The sequence below is a fragment of the Carlito syrichta genome, unplaced genomic scaffold, assembly GCF_000164805.1.
Source record: "Carlito syrichta isolate Samal-C Ts95f unplaced genomic scaffold, Tarsius_syrichta-2.0.1 Scaffold305646, whole genome shotgun sequence".
Classification (NCBI taxonomy): Eukaryota; Metazoa; Chordata; class Mammalia; order Primates; family Tarsiidae; genus Carlito; species Carlito syrichta.
Window position 1 is genome coordinate 104951 of NW_007249742.1, and position 9936 is coordinate 114886.

A 9936-nucleotide genomic window follows, 5' to 3' on the forward strand; every position below is an offset into this window, starting at 1 on the left:
CCACCCACCAGGTGTTTCCTCAAGCATGAGGAAGGGCAATCCCAAAATTATCTCACTGTTCCTCATGCTTGGTTAATATTCCTCAAAAGCAATACAACAATTTCTGACATCATAATATTCCAGTGATCAATAACTTTAAAAACTTATGCATATACAACACCTAATGACTAACTTAAATCCTAATTCCTTTCTATTTTACGCTAATTCTACCTGCACTATAGAAACTCTTAATTATAGCCCAACCCAGTTCCTAAAGAATGTGGCCCAGTCAAAAGATCATGCTGGGCCATTTCTAGGAACAGATACAGAATCACATTCTTGGAATTTGGAATCATTCGGACTTGAGTATAGACCTTACTAAATTACGTCAAGAGATACAGGACATGACTGTTGCTGAAAAGCAGTTTCTGAATTGACTAGTTCCATATTCAATAACTTCTCATCATTTGTTAATCAAAAATCATTGATATCTATACTCATTAATGTGGGAATTTGTGGGGCAGTGATTTTTGTGTTGCTATGCCTGCTTCCAGTTATTTTCAGAATAGAGAATAAGAGCATTTCTCAGCTCAACACTGAGTTCCATGGGTTCGTGCTAAAAAATAAAAAAGGGGGAGATGTTGGGAGCCGACCCTGGAGGCCCACCTGAACGTTAGGGATCAAGGTGGGCTGTGCACCCTGAGACAACTAGGATGTGTTCAGGAGCTGTTGGCCCATTTCCTCTTCCCTTTTTTGGTATTTAGTGCATCCCATTACAAGGAACTTTGCAGAGTGCTGAAGAGAAGTATTTCTCAGCTCAACACTGTGTTTCATGGTTTCATGCCAATAAAATAAAAAAGGGAGATGTTGGGAGCTGGCCACGGAGGCCCACCTGAACGTTAGGGATCAAGGTGGGCCGTGGACCCCGAGACCACTAGGATGCATTCAGGAGCTGTTGACCCCATTCCCTCCTCCCTTTTTCATTTTAGCCAAAAGGATCTCTGCCCACCTAAGCTGAAGGCTCTGTGACTGTGACAGGCATGGCTCACTCTAGAAACTCATTGTTCCTATTTCCCATGAACTGCGGTTTCGGCTTAGGTATTGGATATAATTCAAACTCAGGTCACATTTGGGAGCCTTCTATACGGTACAGTCTTCTTTATAAGATTTAAAAGTATATTTGTAGAATTAGTATATACATATGGAGAGCTGTTTTCGCTTTAGATGGTATAGATGATTATCTAGAGTTACCAGAAATGGTCCAGCAAGCTAGGAGTTTTTTGCCATAGTTCTTGCAAGAGACATCGCTTGAACCAGGATGATTTAGAGATGGAAGGGAGCAGTGAGTGTATTTGAGAAAGACTTAAGGATGCAGTAAAACAAATACTTATCAGTTCTTTGGATTGGAACATTCACTAACCTTCTACCCATTTGAAACTATATAATACATTATTGTTGATTATAGTCAGCCTACAGTGGTATAGAACACTAGAACTTATTTCTTCCATCTAGCTATGATTTTGTATTCTTTAACAAATACCTCTCCACCCCTCTTCTCCCCTATCCTTTCCAGCCCCTAGAATACTCTTTTCTACTTTTTTTTTGAGTCGGGGTCTCACTCTGTCACCAGGCTGGAGTGTAGTCACATGCTCATAGTCACCACAGCTATGACCTACTGAGTTCAGGTGATCCTTCTGCCTCAGCCTTCCAAGTAGCTGGAACCACAGGCATGTGCCATCATACCTGGCTAATTTTTTGATTTATTGTAGATAATAAGCCTTGAATTCCTGGGCTAAAGCAATCCTCTTGCCTCCACCTCCCAAAGTGCTGGAATTATAGGCTTGAGTCACTGCACCTGGCATTTCTTCTCTTTACTATAGGATTTGGTCATCAATTGGATGTAATGAGTGAGGGAGAGGGAGGTTCAGGTATAATTCCGTTTTTGGTATGGGATATGGGAAGTGGTTGGTGTTGGTCATTGAGATTGAGAACATGTGAGTAGAACTGGTGATAGGTTCAATTTTGGATGTATGAAATTTGAGGTGCTTGTAGGTCATCTGAGTGGAGATTGCCTGTTAAGCATTTGGGTCAGGAAATCAGGGTTTGAGATAGCAGCTTTGGAAGTTATTCATTTGTAGGCAGCAATGGAAGTTAGGGGAGTGTGTGGGATGACTTTGGGAGAATGTTAGAGTGAGAAGAGGGCCTGGGTACTCTCAGGTGTTGCACACTAACAAGGGCCAGCAAAAGGGAAAAGGTCCACAGAGAAAGCCAGAAGGAATCACTGAAGGAACAGATGGGAAACAGGGAGAGGTGGCATGGAAACTAAAGGGGAACGTAGTTACAGGTACGTTGGAGTGGTCAGCAGTGTCAGATGTAGTGAGTTCGGGTAAGGTCTGAAAAATATTCTCTGAATTAAGCAACTAGGCAGTCATTAGAGGTCATTGCCTCTAAGACTTCACTGAAGAGAAGGAAACTGGTCATAAAGAAAGTGTAGGTTTTAGGTGTGGGTGTTTTACAAACATAGTGACTAGAGCATTTCTATATTTTGACCAAAAAAGCAGCAATAGGCAGGGTGCAATTAAAAGGAAAAGAAAAAAAGCAATGATTGGCAAGGCCTGGTAATGAGAAGGCAGAGCATAAGTGGAGGTATTGAGTTAGGATGGGACAGACAGATGGAAGGTTGGGTATCCATAGGCTGCTTATTTGGAATGGGGGTGTTGGGACATGTTTTATTTTCTCAGGAGAGACAAGCTCTCTAGCAGTATTTGAATTCATTAAAGGTGTTTGGGGACACTGAATATAAATTATGAAACTGGGAAACAGAATGGATGTTATCAAGTCAGCTTTCAGAATCTTTCCTTCAAAAGCAAGTGAAGCTGGGCTTGGTGGCTCAGCCTGTAATATCCCGCGCCTTTGGGAGGCTGAGGTGAGTGGATTGCCTGAACCCACGGGTTTGAGACCTGCCTGGGCAGAGAGACCTCATCTCTACAATAAATCAAAAAAAAATCAGCCGGGCGTGGTAGTGCGCCTGTAATTCCGGCTACTCGGAAGGCTGAGGCGGAAGGATCGCTGTAGCCCAGCAGGTCGAGGCTGCGGTGGCTGGGAGCGGCCACTGCACTCCAGTCTAGGCGACAGAGTGAGACTCCAACTCAAAAAAAAAAAGCAAGTGAAGTTTTAGTCAGTTCTTTTTTTTCTTTTAATATACATGAAATAATATGGTGAGCGGATGATATGCATTTGATTATTATTTTCTAGAGATTCCTAAAGTTCCTGATGATAGAGCTATAGTTATGAAAATGCAAAAGTGCCATCAAACTGTGGGTCATTAGAATGAGAGTCTGTAGTTTGGGGAGACGTGTGCAGTATTTATTTGAAGAGGAATAGTGTAGATTTGGGAAGTGTGAAAGCAGATATCAGATGTTTTCTCTCATCATAAAAGCTTCTTTTCTTATTGGTCCTAGGTAAAAGCTGCTGAAACATGTCAAGAGCCGAAGGAGTTCAGGTTGCCGAAAGGCCATCATTTCAATATGATGAATATTAAGAACATTCCCAAAGGCAAAATTTCCATCGTAGAGGCATTGACACTTCTCAATAATTATAAACTTCATCCAGAAACTTGGACTGCTGAGAAAATAGCACAAGAATATCATTTAGAACAGAAAGATGTAAATTCCCTTCTTAGATATTTTGTTATTTTTGAAGTCAAAATTTTTCCTCCTGAAGACAAGAAAGCTATACAATCAAAATGAAGAAAATCACAGAATTACTTTTCCCATGTGTATTCCTGTTATCATGTGCTATATATTTCCTCATTTCTAGCATATTAAATTATATAAATTACCGAGTGTTTAATGCTCCCTACTTTTGAGAGCATATTATTTATTGAGGTCCTTAACTTTTCAGGATTGCTCTTAGAATATATTTTATTTTCTTTCAAACTTAAATTCGATTTAGGCGTATTTCATAATATCAGCATGACTAATCAACACATCTGTAAATTTATTATAAATAAAAGAATTGTGTTATTTTAAGTACAGGATATCAGCTTTTAATTGGTCCTGTAGTTCCTTGGGAAATGTCCTGAATCCCTCATTTAACAGTCAAAATTTAGGTGGTTTAATCGTTCTTCCTATGGGATAGTGAAGCAAAGTATTAGCAATCCCTGCTTGGACAAGTAGGCAGGCAGCATGGGCATGATTTGAAAAAATAACTTCTCTGAATTTAATATAGAAGTGCAAGAAAATTTTACAGAACAGTTGAAAAACCGTGCTAAATGAAATTTGATGATAAATAATAATATTTTCTAATTTTAATGCTGTTTGAGAAGAGAAAAAATCGCAAGCAGCAGCAGAGATTGTGACCATTGGAAGGGACCTGGGAAATGGCTGATTCAATCATTTAGCACATGTAGGAGTTCAGCATGTACCAGTGTTAGGATCTTGAATAAGATGGTGTGAGGTTAGCTCTGCCTTATATTATGGCCTGTGGGGTCTGGGATAGGCTGTAACCTCTTTCAGATTGAATTTCTTTTATCAAATGAGTATAATGTTGCCTCACTTAAACCTAAGGGCTATCATGAAGTTAAATAATAAAGGACTACAAAGGACTAAACAAGTATTAATTCATTTTTGCAATTGAAAAGCAGGTGCCTTAGGACCGTATATGGCCTAAGATTCTGTAGTTATGGTCTAGCCAGGACCAGAATTTAGGTTTTCCAAATCTGAGTGGCATGTTTTTTCTGTTATGCCAAAAGAAGCAGGAAGGCAGAAGGTAAGAATTACAGAAATAACGGGTTGTCAGTGTGCTTCAGAGGGGAGAAAGGCATCACTGCTTCCCAGTGTGCTTCAGAGGGGAGAAAGGCATCACTGCTTCCCAGGCTCTTCTGGAAATGACGTAGAAGATGCTGAGGAACTCGGCATGATAGAATGAGGCATTTGTAGCAATGCTGAGAACAGAAAAAGACTGCATTGGGGAATTTGTAAGCTCAAGTGCAGTTCTATTATGTAAATATATCTAGATTATTTTCAGTGCAAAACAGTAGTTCTTTCAAGAAAGCATGAAAGCACTATAATCATACAATTGCATTTTAAAACACCTGTAGATCTTGGGTAGAATTTTTTTAAAAACTAAATCAGTCAAGCTTTTTCCTTTTATCATTTAATGGTTAATACTTGAGTACTAGAGAGAAAAAAGTTTAAAAAATACTCGAGTACTGCTGTTTTTGAGTCATCTTCCCCATTCAAATCTCCATTGTGTGGTTACTATAAGTATGATTGCTATCATGCTGTCACCTGATACAATAAAGTACTTCTCATATAATTCATCAGCCTATTATACTGCCTTTTTTTTTTTTGAGTTGGGTTCTCATTCTTCCCCAAGCTGGAGTACAGTGGCAAGATCATGGCTCACTGCAGACTCAACCTTCTGAACTCAGGCAGTCCTTCCACCTCAGCCTCCAGAGTAACTGGGACTATAGGTACATGCCACCACACCTGGATAATTTTTTAATGTTTTGTAGAGATGAGGCTTCACTGTGTTGCCCATGCTGGTCTTGAACTGCTGGGCTCAAGCAGTCCTCTCACCTAGGCCTCCTAAAGTGCTGGGGTAACAGGCGTGTGCTACCACGCCCTGCTATATTGTACTTTATTATGTGTAGGAGAGCACTTGGTAGCAGTAGTAACACAGAAAGTGCATGGAATTTCAATTCAGAAAACATGGATTTGGGTCTCATACCACCACTAGTCATACCAACCTGAAATTGTCCTCAACTATAAAGTAATAATAATTGCTAACATTTTGGAAGTAATTGCCGTACTAGGCCGTACTAGGCACTGTTTGAGGTGCTTTACATGTATCAACTTGCTTAGTATTTACCACAAGTATGAGGATAGGTAGACATATTTTATGGGGAAAATTCAAGACGCATCTTCAGTAGCTTTTCAAAGATTACTTAGTAAGTGTTGAGGCCTAGATTTAACCCTGTTAGGCTATTTTCAGAACCTTGTGCTCCTAACTGCTACATTGTGTTGTCTTTTTGTAAGGCTGTGAGAATTGATGTGATGAGATGGTGTGCAAGTTTCCTGGGACATAAGACACCAGACCACTCTGCTCACCCTGTATGAGCATCACTTTTGGAGTCCTGGGGAAGTACAGATGTCTGGCCCCTTCCTGCTGTGAGAGACTGGTTTAGTAAGTCTGGAAAACTCTTGGGTTGGTGGACTCAGGATCAGGGGTGTTTTAAAAATATGTAGTGACCAGTGGCACCAGGACTGTCCAAACTGTGCGAATCACCTGTACAGGTTGAATATCAGCACTGTTTTATCTAAAGTGTATTGTGAGTCCGGGCACGGTGGTTCAAGCCTATAATCCCAGCACTTTGGAAGGCTGAGGTGGGGGGATTGCTTGAGCCCAGGAATTTGAGACCAGGCTGGGCAACATAGCAAGACCTCGTCTCTTAAAAACAACAACAACAACAACAAAAACCAGTGTGATGATGCACACCTATAGTCCCAGCTGCTTAGGAACCTGAGGCGGAAGGTTTGCCTGAGCCCAGGAGTTCGAGGCTGCAGTGAGTTGTAATAGCTCCACTGCACTGCAACCTGGATGATGGAGTTTGACTCCGACACAATAATAAAGTTTATTGTGAAAGAAGACAAGCAGGGAAGGCAGAAAGGTGGCTTTAAGGAAAGTCGAAGAAAGGAAGCTTTGCAGGTGATGAGGGAGAGAAGAAGGAAAGAATTCCAGGAGATGCACAGACTTGAGGTTCTCAGGCCCAAAGAGAGATGGAAGGGAGGAGGCCGGGCAGGAGAACTGGGTCCAGGGAGCTGACAGAGGAAACGCTGCCCAAGAAGGGGGAGGCCTGCTGCAGAAAAGTCAGCAGATTTGGCAGAGTTCTACCGTAGATAAATAGGGTGACCATATAATTTATTGCACAAACTGGAACACATTTAGGAGCAAAAAAGGCACCAATTGCCCTAAGACAATAGGGTCAATCGGCATGGATGAATGTCCTGGATAAATGAGGAAGTTTGGTCATCTTACCCACAAAATTCACTGTTGGAGTTCCTGAAGACTACCTGGGAGCTGGATGTGACCCTCTTAGCTTTAACTTTTCAACACTCAGCATCTCACCATCACTCAGGAACGATTCCTGTCTGTACCAGAGGGCTTTGCTTGGTCCCCAAATACTTGTGCATGGACCTCTCCTCCCCGATGTTTACTCAAAACACCCGCCAGAATCTCAAGGCAAGGAGAGTGGGGGCCCGAGCAATTAGGAGTGTGGAAAGGGAGCTTCTGTGGAGGGTTGTACTGAAGTGACTCAACGCAGCCTGAATTAGCACTGTGCTTGTTGGGTGTAAATGGAAAATATACAAGAAATAAGCAGGTAGAAAGGATTGAAATGATTTTGTGCACTTCAAATAGCCAGCACGGATTGCTTTATAGCTACTCTATCTTAATTGTCTTGACGAAGACCGATCTGTGAATGAGTTGAGAGAAGGAATGACTATCAATTTGTTTATCTGGGCGCTCCATTTCTTCTGTTTCAGGAGTAAAGAGACTGGATTACTTGTCAGGAGAAATGATGAGTTATCAGAATCCCTTATTAGGTCTAAATCCCTATATGAAAAAGCAAAGCCGAATAGTATTTCACTGTGTGTGGATACGACGTTTTCGTCATCCACTGATCTGTTGATGGGCATTTAGGTTGATTCCACATCTTTGCAATTGTGAACGGTGCTGTGATGAGCATGCAGGTGAAGGTATCTTTTTTATAAAATGATCTCTGTTCCTTTGGGTAGATAACTAGTAATGGAATACCATTCAGCTATCAAAAAGAATGAAATAATGTGTTTTGCAGGAACATGGATGGAAATGGAGGCCATCATCCTATGTGAACTAACTCAGGAACAGAAAACCAAACACTACATATTCTCACTTATCAGTGGGAGCTAAACTAAGAATCTGCAAAGACATAAAGAACGGAATAATGGACATTGGAGACACAGAAGGGAGGGGAGAGGGGAAGAGGGACACAAAATTACCTATCAGATATAATGTGCATAGTGGCGATGGTGCGTACACTTAAAACCCAGACCAAAAACTACCTGTACCTCCTAAAGCTATTGAAATAAAGAAGAAGAAAAAAATGAGATAAAAAAAAAGCAAAGTTTTAAGCTCAAAGCTTTTGGACTAATTCCATGGACTCCCCACATATTTTTTTTTTTTTTTTTTGTCACTGTCAGTGCCTCAACAGCAGAACTATGTCTTGGGAGCATTTGTGAACAGAATTGTAAAAATGGGGTTCACTGGTTAGAAGAATAGAATCCTGAGCAGAGTTAGAGATCTGATATTTTTCAAGGTATTGATATTCTAAATTACATAGTAGCTAATGCCAACATTGCTTCCTCCTCTGTTTCCTGTGAGGAAAAAGGCAACAAGAAAGTCATTGTAAAGAGAAAGAAATACTTTGAGGACAAGAATTTAGTCCAAATGGGATAAATCAGCACCTGGGAGTTGAGAAGTAACCCCTGAGAGGAAATGGATATCAGAGTACAGTCTTGGTGAGCAGGAAAACTTCTTAGTTGCATGAGAGGCTATAACCTTTCCAAAGACTATAACCTTTAGAAGGTTATCCAATTTTGGAAGAGGAAAGTCACTTGACTGACAACTCTGGTTATAGCTCCAAAGCAAGTAAACGAATATAAGAATTTATGTGAGGATTGATTTTTGTCATCTACCTGTGGAAATAGAGGGGTCCACTGAGGAAAAATATATTAATTTCCAAAATAAGCCTCAGGCCTTTTTCTATTTCCAGAACAATAAATATTGATTAAATTTCATACACGTGTGTTTGGTAGTGAAAATTCCCTTTAGCACTAATGATATTTGAGCAATTTTTCCATTTTAGCATACTTTGTAGCATTTTGTATTTCAGCATTTTTGCTACAATAGTATTTTAAATTTAATTTTCTATAAATGTTTCCCTGTATTTCAAGGTGACTGAAATACAAATCACCCAACACTTTTTTTTTTTTTTAGTCAGGGTCTCACTGTGTTGCCCAGGCTGGAGTGCAGTGTTTCAATAATGGCTCACCACAGCCTTGACCTCCTGGACTCAGGCGATCCTTCAGCCTCAGCCTCTCAGGTAGCTGAAACTACAGGTACATGCCACCACACCTAATTTTTGTGATTTTTTTTTTTTTTGTAGAGATGAGGTCTTACTATGTTACCCAGACTGGTCTTGAGCTCCTGGGCTCAAGCAGTCCTCCTGTCTTGGCCTCCCAAGGTGCTGTGATTACAGGAGTGAGCCACCACCAAGCTGGGCCAATACTTTAACTAAACCATATAATGATGTTTACTACTTTTATTTTAGAATTATCTATAATTTCATTTTTCAATGATATTGTTACACTGCAGCATGTTTGTGTAATTTTTACATTAAATTGTTTTCAATATATGACATTATGAGTTGATATAACTTTATATGAGTTGGTGAGTATATAAATTGATGCTGCTTTTTACATATTTATTTGTTGTTTTGGGTTGTTTTTTTTTTTGAGTTGGGGTCTTACGCTGTTGCTCAGGAGTGCAGTGGCATCACAGCCCACCACAGCCTTGACCTCCTGGGCTCAGATGATCCTTCTACATCAGCCTTTTGAGTAGCTGTACTACAGGTGCATGCCACCACGCCTGGCTAATTTTTTGATTTTTTTTTTTAACCACAAGATCTTGCTACGCTGCCTAGACAGGTGTTGAATTCATGGGCTAAAGCAATCCTCTCACCTTGGCTTCCCAAAGTACTTAGGATTACAGGTGTGGGTCACTGCATCCAGCCCAAATGCTGCTTTTTAATTACCCGTATAAGAAACAATAGAAATGGATCCTATATTTTATTTAGATTATTTTTAGTGTAGGAAAACCGGTCTATGGACTCATAGGGTATTGGACTCTGAATGA

General features: G+C 40.4%; 1 protein-coding gene across 1 annotated transcript in view; it reads left to right on the plus strand.

Moving 5' to 3' along the window:
* The window catches only part of NDUFAF4 (NADH:ubiquinone oxidoreductase complex assembly factor 4), a 17962-nt gene extending 12660 nt beyond the window's left edge, over window positions 1–5302 (plus strand). The window contains exon 3 of the mRNA XM_021714414.1: window positions 3441–5302. Coding sequence (XP_021570089.1) covers window positions 3441–3728 — 288 coding nt within the window. The 3' untranslated portion in view covers window positions 3729–5302. The remainder of the gene's footprint in view (window positions 1–3440) is intronic.
* Window positions 5303–9936: the final 4634 nt, after the last annotated feature.